The sequence below is a fragment of the Nothoprocta perdicaria genome, unplaced genomic scaffold, assembly GCF_003342845.1.
Source record: "Nothoprocta perdicaria isolate Ctin4 unplaced genomic scaffold, notPer1 scaffold_69, whole genome shotgun sequence".
Lineage (NCBI taxonomy): Eukaryota > Metazoa > Chordata > Aves > Tinamiformes > Tinamidae > Nothoprocta > Nothoprocta perdicaria.
The window spans coordinates 252413-269722 of NW_020455965.1; the positions used below are offsets into that span (position 1 = coordinate 252413).

Below are 17310 nucleotides of genomic sequence, written 5' to 3' on the forward strand. Positions count from 1 at the left end.
TGGCCACCTGTCCCATGCATGGGACAGAACCAAGACGCTGCTGCGCGAACAGGAACACCAGCTAAGTACAGCGGGAAGCTGCCTTGGTAGTCGCATTGTGTGCTGGTCCTTTGGATGAGAGAAACACAAGATGTTCCTTGGTGATCTAGGTGACCAGACCAAAGGGGCTGGTGTTGGCAGCAGTCTAGTCTTTATCACAGCTGGAACAGAGCCTTCTTCATCATGACCCCTGGTCTCAGTGTTGTACCCATGATTGCACCTGTAATCCTGCACAAAATAACAATTTATCAGCAGTTCTCCAGGCCATGCACTAGCATCTGCTGCTTGTAAGGGATCAGTAGCTAATTTTGACTAGACTTTGGGGAGAATTAACCCCAAGCCCTGGAGTCATTAAGGGCTGTTCCTGCTCATCCAAATCAGGTGGCACTGCAGGTACCAGCACAGCTGGTTCCTCTCAGCTGGTTCCTCCCCAGAGGAACAGGGAATAGTGCAGGTTTTCTGACTAGTTTCTGTTTGGTTGTGAAAGCAGCTGGAGAAGCCAAAGAGAGAAAGTGACTGTCCTTGCCCAGGAGCAGAAGGTAAGAACATGGAAAAGGAGACATGTGGGTGGTGGGTGCAGCTGGGCTGGGGGAGAAGGGAGGTGGAAGGAGTCCTGGGACTATGGGGACCTCTTCCTTGCACCTCTTGGGGTGACAACCGGCCACTGGTTGCCCTTCTCCTCAGCTCTGCTGAGGCTGCACCTGGAGTACGGGGCCCAGTTCTGGGCTCCCTGGGACGAGAGGAATGTGGAGCTTCTAGAGAGGGTCCAGTGGAGAGTGACAAAGATGATAAAGGGACTGCAGCATCTCTCATATGAGGAAAGACTAAGCAAGCTGGCCTTGTTTAGCCTGGAGAAGAAAAGGCTGAGAGGGGATCTGATCAATATGTTTAAGTACCTGAAGGGAGAACGTAGGGAGGAAGAGGCCAAACTCTTCCCAGTGGTGGCCAGTGACAGGATAAGGGGTAATGGGTGTAAGTTGAAACCAAGGAAGTTCCATCTCCATGTGAGGAGGAACTTTCCTGTGACAGAGCCTTGGAACAGGCTGTCCAGGGAGGCTGTGGAGTCTCCTTCTCTGGAGATTTTCCAAACCTCCCTGGATGCCGCCCTGTGCTCTGGGTGTCCCTGCCGGAGCAGGAAGGTTGGACTAGAGGTTGGAAGAGGTCCCTTCCAACCCCAATCATTCCGTGGTTCTGTGGTGCCACATTGAGACTTGCTGAGCCTTCAAGGCTCATCTTCAATTTGATCTAAAATAATGGCATCATAATAGTATCTATCTTCTTTGTGCAGGGAGATATAAGGAAGGCAGCTATTAAAGAAGGAAATAATGGGAAGAACAGGAATTTGCTTTGAAAAAGTAAAACCATCGAATTTAGGTTCTAACTAGATTGGCTTCTTTTTCTGAGAGAGGGGAGGGGAACAGTGGAGTAGCCTTCAGTGGTGCGAGTGCCCTGTGTTTGCTAAGACACCGTCCTTCTGAGCTGCGCTTGTCATGTACATCTGAAAAAACACTATTCCCTGTATTTAAAAGCAGCTAAGCTGCCTGTCTTAGTGTTAATAAGGAAGGCTGACAGCGCGAAGTCAGTCGTTGAAACCACATGTGATAGATGACACACAGGAGACAGGCTTAGAACCAAACTATTGATCCGAAAGGTGGCAGAACATCAAGCGCACAAATAGAAGGAGGAAACACCTTTGAGTGCCTTAAGTCAAAGATGGAGATTTTTCCTCTGGAGTTCTTCCCTTGGTCCTATTTGGAAAAGCATCTAAAATGATTTTGGTGGTTGTGAGCCTCTTCTGTGAGGGCAAGTCCCAGAGAAGCGCAAGGGAAGGGAAGGGGAGAAACGTACAGTGATGGGGAGGGACTCGGAACGTTTTCCGTCCGTCTGGAGGTTGGCAGTGAAATGGGGCTGTGGGAAAGGAACCCGGGAGCGGCGAGTCCCCGTCCGCCGGAACGTTTCCCGAGCAGCCCGTGCGGCCGCTCCTGGCGCGGCCGCTCCGTCTCCCTGCAGGCCGCTCCGTCTCCCTGCAGGCCCCGCCGCGCGGCCCGGCGGCCGAGAGCGGCCTGGCGCCCCGGCAGCGGCACGAGGCCCTTCCACGGGAGCGGGCTGCCCCCTCGCTGGCCTTGCTCCCATCTTCCCGGGGCAAAAGCCCAGAGCCCGGGCGCTGAGGGAGCCGCAGGTGCGGGAAGAGGGGGCGGAGGTCAGGCCGGTGCCTGTAGAGGCTGGGAGGCCACGGGAGCGGGATGGAGGCCGTGGGAGTGGGATGGAGCCAGGGAGGACGTGTGAGCAGGATGGTAACTGTGGGAATGGGATGGAGCCCGAGAGGCTGTGGGAGCGGGATGGAGGCTGCGGAGCTGCAGGCGCAGCCGAGGGGGTGCCGGGCGGCCATGACCCGTGCCGGGAGAGGGGAGGTTTTTATTTTTTTTGCTTTGTTTTTAACCAGAATCTTGACACAGACTTTGTGGGGGATTAACGAGCCTCCCTAACACAGGGGTTGCTTCTGTGTCTGGGTAGCTTATCCATAGGGCAACATCCCTAACGTGCTTTCCTGCCCTCTTCCTGTTTTAGTAGACGATCAGGAAATGAAGGATTCTGTTAAAAGTGCAGACTGCATAGAAAGGCTGGCACGGAAGTACATGGTAACTGCTACGTTTTTTTGTCTTTTCCTAATTGCTGCTTCTGTATCTCCACATTCAAGCACACTCTAGATAAAGTTAGGATTAACTGGGTTATTATTGGCCAATGGGGGTGGAAGACAAGGCATGAGGAGCACATGTGAATACATTGGTTCAATTGGCATCACCTGCAAAGAAAGGGAAAGGGGAAGGTTGTTCTATTTTTGTGCCACCACCTGCAGAATAAAGGTGGCTTTTCTGTTTCTTTTATTCTGTTGCTTGTAAGATCTCTATAGCAAGATGCTGAGAAAACCAAGGGTGCAGCTTTAGTGCTTTGTCTGCAATTACGTTTGAGATGTACAATTTTATCAAAAAAATCAATGCAGTTCAAAATGCATTTCTGCAAATTGTTTTTGAAGCTGGAATAAGTGTTCCCAGTAAATGCAGTAGATGTTCTGAATAGCTTCCCACTGGGCTTTGTTCACAGTGGAGGGAGGAGGAATAAGGGAGATTCTTATTTATTCTTGTCTAACTGGCATCACAAATAAGATAGTTTAATTTACGTTTACCTGAGTGGTTCTTTCCCTTCCTCCTCCGCAGCAGAGGTGCACAGTAGAGTCGAGCACAGAGTCCGAGCCCGAGTCCGGCGCTGAGGTGAGGCCTGGGGCCCTGCGCCCTGGCTAGCGCGGCGGGCGGGGAAGCAGCGGCGCTTGGGGGGCCGCCGCGCGCCCCTCGTGTCGCTGCGTTTGCCCGAAGGGAACGGGGTTGCTTCGGGCGGGTGTTTAACCCGAAGCAGTTGAGCTGGGGGGCAGCCGGGCTCCCGCGGCGCTGCTTTGATAAACTTGGATGCTTCTTTCTGCTGGCTTTTTCAACAATCTGCCTTTTTCTCCTCCAAGACATTGTAGGCTCTGGTTTTACTTTAAGTAATTAGCAGGAAGATGTGTTACAAGCCACTCTGCACTTCTCTTGAACAGGTCTCAACTGGAGGACTCAAGAAAGTGAGGAATGCCAAGGGGAAGCAAGTAGGTTGAGAACTTCAGTGATTGTTTAGCAGCCTGGCTCTCCACTTACCCACTCTGTATGTTAGTTTTTGGGTGGTATGTGTGGATAAACAGAGCTTAAATAGTAAGTCTGTATATTATTAAATCTTAGAGTGGAGAGTCGAGTGTGTCATCTGCAGACACACAGTCATCCAAGCTATTTATTTTAGTTTCTAGATCCTTATGATGGCGACTCAGAAGACGCGGCCGCTCACTCCGACTGCAGCTTGAATTCCTGGGATCCGCTCCGAGTGGCGCGCGGGGCGGGCAGAGCCCCCACAGTGGCCGCCGTGGAGGACGCGGAGCCCTCGGAAGGGTTTTTGCCTTCACGCTGGTGCTGCCTGGGAGCAGAAAGTCATGGCCGGAGCCTCAATGCCTGCAATGCATTCATGGAACTTCCCAGCCGAGAGAAGGATGATCCGAGACCCCCGTTACAGCCCTTGGTGCTGATGGGAGCCGCAGAGGCTCCCGGCTCCGTGTGGCCGACCCCAAACCCCCCGTCCCTGGGGAGCGACGGTCCCTGGGCGGCCCTGCAGCCCATGCAGGAGGGCTGTGACCCCACGGGCAAGGAGCCGCTCGCTAAAAGGAAACAAGGGCTTCCTTGGCCAGAAGGTGCTGCTGAGAAACAGCGGAAGAAATTGCGTGCGACTTAATCCGAGGTAGGAATAAAGCAGAGCAGGCAAAACCATGCGAAAGAGTGAAGCAGTTATAGCTCCTCTTTTGCAGACAGTATGGAGCCAGTTTGCCTAAAGCTTGCTCAAGTCTGATACAAATGCAGCTGTGCTGTGTTGCTGTCCATCCAAAAAGATGGATTCAGCTACATGGAGTTTCAGGGGTGATTTTAAGTGGAAAAATCAGTTAAGGTGCCTCCTTGAAGCCATAGCCAAGCTTAACCCCTGGAGGCTGCTTTGATGTTTGTACTTCCAGATTCATGTAACACGTGGTGGCACCTCTCTTATTTTGGTACAATTTTCACATGTCTTAGAAGGGTGTGCTGGGAGGCAAGAATGCCTGAAGTTCTGCAATTAATTTTTTATAGTTGCAGCTTTCTTTTTTACTGTGTGTTTCCTGAACCCTGCCCCTCAGCTGCTTCACCCCAGTGAGTTCTTCATTTGTCTGACGGGAACAAAGTAGCTGCATCGTGAAGGAGCCCAGAGGTCGGACTACACAGCATTAAATTGCACAGCTGGAGCCAGGACACTCTGGCTTTCTTCCCCTTCTCCCTTCAAAGCTTCTGCTGTTAACAGATCTGCTCTGGCAAAGCAGAGGTTCTCAGCATATCTACCCCTCTGGAATTCACAGTGTCCAAGCTAATGCCCTAGCTGGAGGTGTCTGCTCTCCTGGAGGAGAAGAGCTGTGTCAAAGCTGTGAGGTGGCACACACGGACGGGAGAGCAGGTGCTCAACAAAAATAGTAAGAAATAAGTGAGGTCTCCAGCCAGCTGAGTGGGCTCCTGCATGGGGCACGGCAGCTACTCTTTACAATAGTAAAATGATTGTGTGGAATGGGTTTGTACAGCCCTGGACTCTGTTTGACAGAGATACATAACTGTCTCTTTAAATACTAATGAAGAGGGCAAGACATGTAGTACTATTTAACTCCTAGCTTGTACTGTACCAGCATTTCTCTATTTCTTTTGCTACGGAAGCCTCTTGCCCAGTTAAGAAGCAGGCACTTCTTAATCCATTAGGCAACTAAGTAATGTTAAGTTGAGACTAGTGTTTAGCCATGGCCTGTATGGGAAACCCAACCTGCCACTGCTGGAAGATGGTGGTGAGGTTCACTGCCTAGGAACCCTGCTAACTGCACCCAAATATTGCAACAGGATCAGAGCTCTGCCCAAATTAGCCCTTGCATTAACACAGCTGTGAAAATACTGCGTACCCAAGAGGCCTTTAGCTGCCTGTCGGGGAAGCTCCATCACTTGGGGTTTTAGCTGCTGCCCCAGGGGATGGTCCTTTTACCATCTCATCTGACATAACCCTGAACTGCCACCCCAGGAGAGCCCCGAACTCGCTAGGAGACATTTTTAATTAGTTTTGTTACTCTGTCTACTGAGATAAACAGTATGAAAAATAATAGAAAATCAGGACAGAAATAAGTAAAACAGTCACAGGGGACAGTGTTTACTCAGTCCTACTTGTTCAGTCTGTGAATTTAACTCTTAAATAGCACTTAAAAAACATGTTTCAGTAATTGAAACACGTTAACGTAGAAGGAGCTGACTCTAGTGCTGGGGTTTGTTATGCGAGTAGTTGGTTTGTTTCTTTGTTTTACCAAGTAAAAAGCACAGATAAGGCAGCCTGAGTCTCCTCCCTAGTATTTACAAATGGATGGAGTTGTCAGGCACCAGATTTGCAGGAGCCGTAAAAGCTGTTACCCCTGGCCAGCTGCTGAGCTCTGCCTACAGGGGAGTTACTGGATGCTTCAGCTGAAGTTTAACTGAGATGCTAACAGCTGCTGTGCTGAAGTTAGCTCTTGAGAGTGTGAATTATTAGCTCTAATACATCCAAACTGCACTCCCTACAATCCTGGAGGGTGTCATCTGCTTCCTTCCCATACAGCACTGGTGGGTGAGCCTGGGAGGGCCAGGCTGGGCTGCTTGGCAGCTCTTCGTACTGCACGAGGTGGTCAGAAGAGATAGGAAAAAAGCACTTGGTGCTATTTTAATAGGTTCCCACTTGACATCGCTTAGCTTAAACTGAAGCCTCATTGTACCCTAATATAATCACAGGAAAAAGAAATTCCTCTGTTAGATACCACAAGACAGTCTCCTTAGGAATGCTCTAGCTTCTGAGTGCAGCCCAGCAGTTGTGTGTATGCAGCTGGTGTCAAGCAAGAACTTGCTTTTGTTTTATTCTTCTATACTTTAGCATCCGGCTCTTAACTACAAAAAGAAATTCCAACCAGAACCCCTTCCGTTGATTCAACAGAATTCTGACATTATAGCAAGTCATTTCATGCTTTATGTCCTGTTAAAGGCTGCTTCAAGATTCTTCTACCCTTTCGGTAAAAGACTGGTTGCTACTTGGAATTAGGTGAACGAGCTGCTTGAACGGTGCAAAGGAACAGTCACAGAGTGTTGCTATAGATTTTATTTTAGGTGATATGATCCATCAAATATAGCACATGCCAAGAGCCATCCACAAATCTCATCCATTTTTCCTTCAAACACGTTTGTCTATTGGATTTTTCTCTATGCTTCTCTTTCTCGCTACTCGACTTGACACAAATCCACCTGACAACCTGACTGTATCACATACACTGTCCTGGGGACTACAGAGACTGACAAGTACTACAGTGTTACGAGTTACAAAGCTAATGTCACTACTCGGTGCAGAGAACTGCAACCCCACGTTCGTAGAAGCTACGAGGATCTTCCTTGGTCGCTATTTCAAAGTCAACTGTGAAAATCAGGTCAGCACGAGTGAAGTTCAGATAAACGGGTAACGTGACCTGCAGAGAACACACAGATACAGAAGAAAGGTTAGGGGAGGCAGCTGCAACGAGCAGGAGGCACCGCTAGCACGGGGTGGTATTTATGAGGTAGGAATTGTGTTCAGGTAATTCAACAGCCAGAAGAAGTGCCTGATACAACACAGAAATCGGGCCCAATGAGTTTCTTAAAGCAGAGTATTCTTTCTATATACAAACTTCAAGTTTTGGGCAGAGTGAGTATTATTGAATGCCTCTCCTTCTTACTTAACTGCAGAGGCAAGAAGAACTAGTCAATACTGTGTCTGTTTGCAGCTGAGTCTAGAATTTACTCATTTGTTCTGAGAACAGCAGAGATGAGCAATTTTGCGGTGAAGACAAGAGCAAGTTGCTGCAACACAGCAGGGAATCAGAAAACAAACGAGAGTCTCAAACCCTTACATGTGGCTTTTCTAGCAGATTTCTATCTAGGCTTTTGTTTTGTCTGTTCATTGATCTCAGCACTTACCACATTTGCTTTTTTATCAGCATTTGTCTGTTTGATCCAGCGAAGCTGCGTTATGGGCAGGACAGTTGAAATAGCATTTGAGAGAGACAGCTTGTTATTACTGCAGGTCGCTCCCTGAAGCTTCAGGCCTGTAAATCGGGATATGCTTTAGTTTTAAGAGCTTCCATACATTCAGGCAAAGCAAGTCACTGTGGCAGTGATCATTAACCGAGCTAGTAATGTTGTCCATCCAAACTGGGAACCTACCAGTCAGGCTTACTGCTGTCTAAGCCCACTAAGTGGGACACAGGGTATTTGATGTCCCAAAACAGGGAAGTTTGCAGATGGACTATCCACTATGGCTTAAATCTGTGCTGATTGACTCTGGAGCTTGTTTTGTTAGCATTGCCAGTACTTCCCTACTAACTAATATCAAACTAATTTAAAACAACTTAGAGTGTGACCTTTTCCAGAGAGGCAATCTTTCTCAGTGGCTGTTGTCCATGTTAACAGCAGGGATTTCTGGAAGTGCTTTAGAGCAACAACCTGTTTCTTTGCGCCACACGTCACCTGTGACTCCGAAGCTGCAGGCGTCCAGCACCGCGTTCTGTGTCGTCGTGACGTTCACCTCCAGACAGAGTTCTTCAAGGGACCAGCTGTTTGCCTGGGCAACGTACTGCCTCGTGGCAGTAATATAGGCCTCTGGTACAAACAGGCCACCCAGGCACACGTGGATGTTCTAATACAAAGCGGAGGCAGGGAAAAAAAATTAAAAGTTATCAGCTGCTTTAGCACGTGTGGCTGCAGCTTCCAAATACAGTCAGCGTTAGTTTAATTTCTAAGTTATTAGGTCTTACTATTAACTTACTTATTCAGAAATCTAAGTTTGCACAAACATGTCTCCTGTTGCTCTCAGTATGCCTCCCCATTGCTAAACGGCTTTCTCCTCTAGGGCTGCTCTGCTGTTTTACAATACTTAGTTTCCCCTCTCTGCACATGAACTCTTAGCCTGCTAAGCTCCAGCTTTCCGAGATCAGGAGAGACTCAACAATCCTGACAAGCACAGTTCAGAGAATTTTGATTACAGCAATTCTGCCTGAGAAACTCTGTAGAAATCTTTTGACATGGAGCAACCCCTTAAGGTACTTATATGAGTCCACCTGAACTCAACCACCACCCCGAGGTGAACTTGGCTCACGGTACCTTTAGTTCTTTTGCTCCCCCGGAAGCGGCGGCCTGGGAAATGTTCTGCAGCTGCTTAATGCGCTCACTGAAGTCGGACACCCACTGGATAACAGTCATTCCAGCTGGCACTGTGTAATGAGACCAGCTACGAGGCAAAATACCTATAAGGAACATGATCAAAGTTAAGTTTGGTTTGCATGCAAGCCTCTCAATAGCCATTTCCATCCTGGACAAGGATATCAGTTACAAAAACCTTCCCAGCGAGTGGGAGCACTTTTCAGTATTGCAAAGCCCCAGGTTTAGTATTTATATAAAATGCCACCCACTTATAAAAGCCCTTTAATAGCAACATCAGTTAAACACAACTCTATGCTGCCGTAACTGACCTTCAAGTTTCCTTACAGGTTTGAGCCCTTTAGAAAAAGGTCATGGTAATGTTTTAGAAAATATTCTGTTCAAAGCTGGCTTCAGAATGGTATTTATTAAGAGCAGATCTTAATGTTACTAGAAATAGGATGTCTATGTAACATTCCTTCTACATAGAAAAAAAATCCTCGTTCACTATGGTCTTGCTATAGCAGAGTTTTACAAAGCTTGGATATTTGCTGGATTTGATATAATTTGCTTTGTGATACTTTGTGATTGGCTTTCTGTTGACTTAAACAGTATAAACAAGTCTAATACCTAGCACAACTTGAAATCCTAAACCAAACCATCTGGATTTTTCTTAGACTTGACTCAAAAAGGTTGCTCTTCCCAAACGGTAAAGTCAAGTCTGATTTTCTGGCTTAAAATAGTAAATATAAGAGCCTTTAATCTTCAAAGTGCTAAAGAGAAATGGAATAAGGGGAGGTGCTGGTCTGATCTCCTTTACCTTTCACCAGTTCATTTATGAGTGTCCGTAAGTAGTTGGTTTGTTTCTTTTTCCCTTCACACACTTGAACCACATCGGCAAGGTCCTGCCGGACGTCCTGAAGCAGCTTGGCTCCCATCTTCACTTCTCTCTCAAAGAAGCGGAACAAGGGATCCTGATTTGCAGAACAACCAAAGTCAGCGGCAGGTCAGAGTAAAAAACACTCTCTTGCTACAAAAAGCTACCCAGGGCAGTTTCATTGATACGTGCGCTCACAAGGCACTTGGTCCAATGCACTGGAACTTGTGCACTTAACAAGTCCACATTAGACAAAGCTTGGTTCTTACCTTGATGTTTTCCACAGTCCGCTTCAAATGATGGAGAGTTTGTGGGATGAGGTGAAGCCAGTTCGAGGCCGTGGTATGTAGGGTTCTCATCCAGGCTGGGCGACCATCGGATGTGGAGTCGGTTCTTGCCTTCTTCTCTGTTTCTGCGTAGGCTAGATCATCCTCATCCTCCAGCATCTGCATTTTCAGCATTTTACTAATCATATCAATGCCTAAAGCAGAAGATAAGGTGTTAGCTAGAGCAGTGGGATCAAGATAAAAACATCCTAGAACCACATGCAAGAACCAATCTAGACCCAAGATGTCCAACTGCAGGAAGGCCTGGAGTTAACAAAAACTTTCCAGCATCAAGATAGGATCTTGACACATATAAGGCTGCTCGTAGCCACATCTTGAATGCACAAGTTTCTGGGCAGTTTAGGTGTTTACTTGGCAGAGATTAAACCATACATGTTGAGGGAGGAGGAGGGGGCTATCAATTCTTCAGTGGGATTTAATGCCTCATCTGTTCTTTAGTCTTAACAAAACCTCATGTAATTAACACGTAGCCAGGCTACGCTGTGGTTGTACCTTGAGTGGTGAGAAGAACCTTCTCTGCATTGTTTGGTAGGCCCAGCCACGATGGTGTCTGTGTATCTGGCAGCATCTCAACCCACTGAACAAATTCTTCACGCCTGGGAGTCAGAGTTTGGACATTCATTAGCAAGTTCATCCTATCAGAATGGCAAGGTAATTCTTTGCCTGAGATCAATACTTGCACAGCTAAATTCCAGCACAGAGATACAGTTAGGTTCTAAGTGAGTAGGATCTTTTACTGTTTTCTAAGAACAGCTTTAGGAAAATAGGAAAAAGATACCTGATCCCATCTGGCATCTGAATGTCTTTGTGTCCATCAACTTTGCAAGCCAGTTTGAATTCACTATCAAAACTTAAAGTAGTAAACAGGCGTTCCAAGAAAGTGTTTAACAACCGCTGATCAAATTCATTGTCAATGCGGCCTCCATAGATAGACTGGGCCATCAGTGTCTTTAATGCAGACCAGGGGATTTTGTCAGGTGAAATGTTTTGGCGGCCCTAGGAGTAAAATGCAATTTAATTAACAGGAAACCCTCCTTTTCATCTCCCCTCTGATAAAAGAATCACATTAAAAGCAACTAAAGGTAAATTGCCACCAAATTATTTGGACCAACTTGTGAAAGTTATTAAATGTTTCCAGAAGAAATGTCTCTTTGAAGGATCTTAAGTAAAGGTAATACTAAGTGTTAGTTAAGTACACAACACTACTTACCTTTGCTGTGTCATCCAGCCACGTGTCTACGGTATCACAGGCAGATCTCAGGTCAGATTCTCCAAATTCGTACTTCTTGGACCAACCCAGGGGAGCGTAGCGCAAACGCTCTTGGATAATGGCATGGAACCAGGCAAGAAGGAAATATAAACGAGCACGCTCATTTGGAGACTAGAATGTGCAAGAGAAAAAGAAAAAACTTATTACTCAGATAAATCATTAATATTGAAGTCTGCTAAAAGTCTAGCAAATGTCAGCTCCAACAGCAGGTCACCACCGAACTGAATGTATCCTGTCACTAGGAGGTACGATTACTTCTTCGCTACTTTGAGGACAGAATATACAGGTCTCAGCAGTGGAGTTTTCAAAACATCTTTCTGCACCAAGCCCTTCACAAACACAAGCAGAGAGCGCCCTTCACGTGTGCCAGCCTCAGCCTCACCTTGCACATCCTCGAGACGGGAATGCTGCTGAAGGTTCGCAGCATGTTCGCCTTTACGCCCGGAGGAGGCTCAAACACAAAGATCCGCCCGGCACGTAACAAATTCACCGGCACCTGAAAGACCAGAGAGCAATAAACTTGAACCCAACTCCTTTAGCCTTCATTGAATTCGATAGAGCAGCACAGCTTATGTTAGCCTCAAGTCCCATTACCAGCACACACAGTAAAGTCCTGCTTCCCTCTCCTGAAGAGAGGGAGTTACCTCTCTTCAGGAGGGCAGGTGCAGCAATGAAAATAAAGGTAGGAAATTTTTGGGTGCAATCAAGTTATCAGTACCCCAAGGGTGGCAACTGCCCTCACAAGAATACAGCCTTTCTCTAGACTGGCTAAGTCAAAAATGGGAATCCCGGGGGGAGGATTACCCTGGGTGATGTTCTTGGCTTTGTAAACCTGCCACAAAAGCAGAGCATCAAAACTCAGCTCCGTGTTACCTTGGGGTTAATCTCCATCGTGAGGAAGAGTCTGAAGCACGCATGGGGTTGGAGGGAATGCAGCTTCTTTTCTAGTTGCATCAGCCAGCCAGGAGCCAGGTGGACGTTCTTCAGCATCACCCATCTGTGATGTTTGAAACAGAACAAGTGCTTTTCAGTTTTCAGCTTATGGATTCTGACCATAATTATCATACAGAGTAATAGATTGTGATGTTAACATTAGATGTTTCCTCCCTCTTTTAACTGTCTTCCTTATGGAATCAGTTGCTGTCTATTGTAAACGGACTAACTTTTGTTTTGCAGATGCTACCTGCCTTTTCTTTTAAAACTATTTAAATAACATACAAGAATAGCTCTGCTTACACTTTCTTTCTGAACTGAAATATGGATACGGTCTGTTTTTTTTCCTCATGGTTTTATCTGTTTAGTCAACAGATTATTTTACAAATTTTATGTTTCTGCTAGCCAGTATGCTAGCTAAACAACAGATAGAACTTACCTTCCAGATTTTACTGCTGTGTTTATTGCTTTATCCGCTTGGTTAAACCCTTCAGCAGAACCTAAAAGACACACAAAGAAGAAAGTAGCTAAAGCTCTTACCACCACCCATTTCCTTTAGGCTTAAAGGATGAAATAAGGCACATTCTTACCAATTGCAATAGAAGTGATCTGTGTGTTCTGCTCAGCTGCAAGGTCTTCGACATGCCCACTGGCATCATAGCCAGGTACAGAACACATCAACACAGGTGTATTGGGCTTCACCTATAGTCAAGGAAGTTTAAAGTAAAATCAGTCTTTCCTCCCTTTGCCATCTAAAGACATAATGTAAACTCAAAGAAGCATAAACAAATGCCGCTACAAACACAATCTATTCCTCATACCATGGATAGAAAAATAAACTGAGGAAATATTCCAGTGACCAAGTGTATTTGCCGTGGAACTCATGCCAAGTCTATCACAGGATGTCAGGCTTTCAAACAGTCAGTTTACCTCAGTATCTACAATGTGTGTCAGGTCCAAAGGCTGCTCCATGATGGACATGAAAGACTCCCCAAGATTCGTGGAGACAAAGGTGTGGGCCATTGCCAGCAAACGATCCGGACGGAAGGCCTGGATCAGCAGCAAGCGATGAATAGCCTGTCCAATGGGGGCTGAAGAGGGGATGCATGTTAGAGGGGCAGGTCAGAGAACAACCCAGTACTTTTCTTCAATTCTTCTTTCAGCATTCCTCACGTGGTTTGGAAGAACAGATTGTTGACAGAAAAACCATCCCTTTGAAAGATCTGCTGCAGCTTTTTAACATAGTGCTCATACTCCCTTTTCGCTTTGAAGCTTGCTGTCTTCAGCTGGCTGCTGCAAGGTTTTAATCATCTGTTTAACTTCTTGTGTCACAAGCCCTTTAGATGTCTATATTTACAGGATGCTTTTGAATTCTACCAAAATGCTTCAACAGCTTAAAAAACAAACAAACAAAAACCCTACAGTCTGAAATCTTTACCAAGAAGTGATTTTTTCATTGCCATTAACCAAGAAGTAATTTTGCATTGCAATTAAGTGATTTTAAGTTCCATAACAACAGAACACTTTATATCTTTTTCACTAATTCAAAATCTAGCCTTCTGTTAGTCTTTGAAATAATATTATACTCTTGTCTAGTATAGATAGGAAAAATAACAAAAAATCTAGCTTAATTATCAAGCTGCTTTACAGCAGCTGCTAAATACAAGCTTAGAATGCTTAATTTAGAAAATCATCTAGAGCAACAAGCTTTGGATAATCACACTTGGCAAACACTTTCTTATGTTACCTTCTCATAGGGGAAGAACTGAAGTTACCCTTAAGTTGTTAAGTCTTAAGAAATCAGCACTAATAACATAACAAGAATTAAGACTTTGTCCCTAGACATAACTGCAGAAGGAAAGAGACCTCGTTCTCTGAACACCTGTGTCAAAGCTGAAGCTTTTTAGAGTTGCACTGAATTGCACTCTTGCAATGACTAAGGTTAATCCAAACTATTATGTGAGCTAACAAGATTGTGGAAGGACAGCTTACACTCAGTGGAAGACCAGAAAATAGAATGAAGAGCAGAAATGAAATGTAGTGACTGCTGCTTAGAGAAGCATTTCAGCAAACTGAGGTTCTTTCACAAGTCCTAGGTGGTTGTTTTTCCCAGGCCTTAAAGTCTACTTCAGAATTGCCTTTAAATTTAAGCAATTGAACTTAGGTTAAAATGGGTAGGATGGATGTGAACAAAGGTGCAACTCAACTTACTTGCAGGTTTTTCTTCAGTCCAAAGGTATGGGACAGTCTGCTCTGGTGAGCTGCTATCCAGCCAGATGCAGAATTGCTGTATCGAAGGAAATGCAAAATTTTGAAACTGGAGTTTTGCAAAACTTGGATTTTAGTAGCATCAAGGGTCTGCTGCAAAGGCTCTATGCTGTAGGGGTTTAGTGCAGAAGCAAACCTTACCCAACACTTACCTCATCAGCTTGAACCTTTGAAACGAGGTCCTTAAATGCAGGCAGGCAGCTCAGCCTCATCATTGCTTCTGTCTGCTCTACAGTCAAACCATTGATCTTGGGGAGAGATGCAGTATTTAGTACTATCTCTTTCCCTCTCAAGAAGTGCTGGAATTCCGCATCATATGTAGGCTCCCTGATGTTAAGAAAAAGGAAGATCTCAGCTAGGTGTCGACTTCAAGATCTCTCACTTTTCCAGCTGAAGTGAGGAAACAAACACTTACCCAATAGTGCCTTTCAGTTTAATCCTGGCCAGCAACATGGCAAAGGTTATGTGGTCCTGATGCAGCATGCCACGTGCCACTCTGTTGAACGCCACCTACCCAGGGAAGAGTAACATTAGCAAATATAAGGAACCCTGAACACTAACTTTTAAAAATGATTAAGGAATCGCATCTACTAAATAAAATACGGAACCTGAAAGAGATCCTTTGTGATGATTGAGAGACGCTGAGTATGGTCTGTAATTCCCTTGAGATTTGGGTTCTCATACAAGACATTGTGATAGATGTCCAAGAAAAACTGGAGCGAGTACTGGTACAGGAAATGTATCTGAAAGACAAGGCAGTTCAGTTTCCTTTCTGAACAGTCCTGCTGTTAGATAGTTAATGGCTTATGCTGACAAAAATGCAACATTACAGCCAGGGCTGGTATTACACAGCCTTGAACAGAATTACTAGGCGTCAAACAGAAAATACACAAAGCTCCTGGCAGGCAAAAGAGCTCATCCTACCTGTTTCAGTGACTCCATCGTAAAGTATATACTGCTGCATGCTGTAGAAAGGGGCAAGTATTGCTGGGAGACAGTCTCTACTTCTTGCATGACAATATCAGTCTCTTCTACTTTCCTAGTGACCTCTGCTGCTTCCTTCTTTAAGTTCTCAAGAGTAGTAATGATGGTGTCATCATCTAGGATACGTCCCTTCACCTCATTGAGTGCCTGTAGCAGGGATTTTTCTAACTGACGCAAGCGCAGCTGAAATTCACCTTAATTAGAACAAAAAAAAAGAAGTTACATATGGTACAGGTCTGTTAGCCTTTATGCACTATATGAATTATGTATGCTTTACCACCAGACACCCTGGAAAAAGCAACAGCATCAGCTATAAAGATACTTTACAGTAGTATGGAAGTCAAATCACTATATTCTTTTGTAACAGAACAAAGCTGCTTTAGTCTTGAGAAATGTACCTTGAAGCTTGAGGAGATCGGAGCGTTTTTCATCAACATCTGGTCTTTCAGCTTTCAGGACCTCATTCAGACACTGGCTCTGAAGGCTGCTGCGAGTTACTGTGAAGTTCACAAATGTAACACGAGAGCAGAGATCTGGTGGGAATTCAACCTACCACAGGAAACAAGAAATATTGTTCAGCTCTCTAACAAACCCTTTCTACAACCCGGATACCCCTGAATTGTACTTACGGTGGGATCTCTGGTGGAAAGGAAGATAACAAAGGATGGTGACAAGTCAATATCTTGGTCTCCCAGGGTAATCAGAACTCTGCCTCCAGTTCTCCGGACTTCACGGTTCAGAACAGGATTCAGAACTGGATCATAGCTCTCCACATCCTAAACACAGGAACGAATTAGTCTGATGCTCACTTGCAAATGTCTCACACTAAAAATCCTGAGCCAAGTAAGACTTAATTGCAGGTGAATCACATTCAGGGGGTATTTCCAATTGAAGTTTGTGGTTTATTCACACAGCCCTGAGTTTAGACTGTAACCATACAGGATCCTAACAGTGACTGAAACCACACAGATAATTAACAGTAATGTTAATCGTCTAGTTGTGTTAATAGTTAATAGCTCTGAATGGTTCTTATTTTTTAAGAAACTAAAGTAATTCCTCTCAGAAATCAAAAGCAACTGTAAGAATGATTGACTACTACTTGTACTACAGATACACTTTTCTGTCAAAGTAGGCTAAACTCTGGATAACTAGTGACATTAGTTGGTATTTTGGCTTGGATATCCTCCATGGAAGAAGAGACGGTATGGAGGAAAAAAAGAAACAGATGTGATGGCTTTAATCCATTTTATGTACTGGAAGTATAGCTAGATTATTTAAAAACAAAAGCATTTGATTACAAAATGGTGGAAAAGGGAAGTATTCTCTTTTTGACTGCTTATTTCACTTGAAAATATAGTTTTCTCAGGATTGTTACCTCAATGTTCTGAAATCTCTAGCACTTTCTGAAACCTACTACTAAGTATTGGGCATCTCATTAAATTCAGGTTTGAAAATAAAGATACTTGCATGTTTCTAACAAAACAATCCCAAACTTTTCTAGTACATAGCACCGAATTTAAGACCTGCAAGCAGTTTCTACATGATCACGCAACTAACCTGAACCAGAAGTGGGTTGCCAAATCTCAATGCACTTTCCAAGTTCTTCCTGAAAGCATCATCCAAGAAACTAGTGCGAGTTATCTTTCGGTCTTTGTATTCATTCATGATAAACTCTGTAGCTTGTCCAGATGGATCAATGATCAACGGATACCTAAGTTAGCAATAAAACACTTCCATCATTTGAGTTTTGATTACAGACATTCTTTAAGCAGCTTT

General features: G+C 45.0%; 1 protein-coding gene and 2 long non-coding RNA genes across 3 annotated transcripts in view; 2 read left to right on the top strand and 1 right to left on the bottom strand.

The window, feature by feature from the left end:
* Positions 1-510: 510 nt before the first annotated feature.
* LOC112956928 lies at positions 511-3674 on the top strand. Its single transcript, XR_003251129.1, has 4 exons — positions 511-578; positions 2608-2678; positions 3255-3308; positions 3629-3674. It is a non-coding gene; the product is annotated as an uncharacterized LOC112956928 (long non-coding RNA).
* Positions 3675-4299: 625 nt separating this feature from the next.
* LOC112956929 lies at positions 4300-5595 on the top strand. Its single transcript, XR_003251130.1, has 2 exons — positions 4300-4353; positions 4734-5595. It is a non-coding gene; the product is annotated as an uncharacterized LOC112956929 (long non-coding RNA).
* A 1243-nt stretch (positions 5596-6838) lies between these two features.
* DYNC1H1 (dynein cytoplasmic 1 heavy chain 1) overlaps positions 6839-17310 on the bottom strand; it is a 39832-nt gene continuing 29360 nt past the window's right edge. Inside the window, exons 57-78 of the mRNA XM_026050410.1 lie at positions 17092-17245; positions 16164-16310; positions 15933-16083; positions 15475-15728; positions 15159-15293; positions 14966-15060; positions 14703-14877; positions 14494-14569; positions 13213-13373; positions 12873-12984; positions 12722-12782; positions 12223-12346; positions 11732-11845; positions 11290-11460; positions 10858-11075; positions 10572-10675; positions 10002-10213; positions 9676-9829; positions 8820-8962; positions 8187-8355; positions 7638-7765; positions 6839-7150 (exon numbers count right to left, since the gene is read on the bottom strand). Coding sequence (XP_025906195.1) covers positions 7022-7150; positions 7638-7765; positions 8187-8355; positions 8820-8962; positions 9676-9829; positions 10002-10213; positions 10572-10675; positions 10858-11075; positions 11290-11460; positions 11732-11845; positions 12223-12346; positions 12722-12782; positions 12873-12984; positions 13213-13373; positions 14494-14569; positions 14703-14877; positions 14966-15060; positions 15159-15293; positions 15475-15728; positions 15933-16083; positions 16164-16310; positions 17092-17245 — 3187 coding nt within the window. The 3' untranslated portion in view covers positions 6839-7021. The remainder of the gene's footprint in view (positions 7151-7637; positions 7766-8186; positions 8356-8819; positions 8963-9675; positions 9830-10001; positions 10214-10571; positions 10676-10857; positions 11076-11289; positions 11461-11731; positions 11846-12222; positions 12347-12721; positions 12783-12872; positions 12985-13212; positions 13374-14493; positions 14570-14702; positions 14878-14965; positions 15061-15158; positions 15294-15474; positions 15729-15932; positions 16084-16163; positions 16311-17091; positions 17246-17310) is intronic.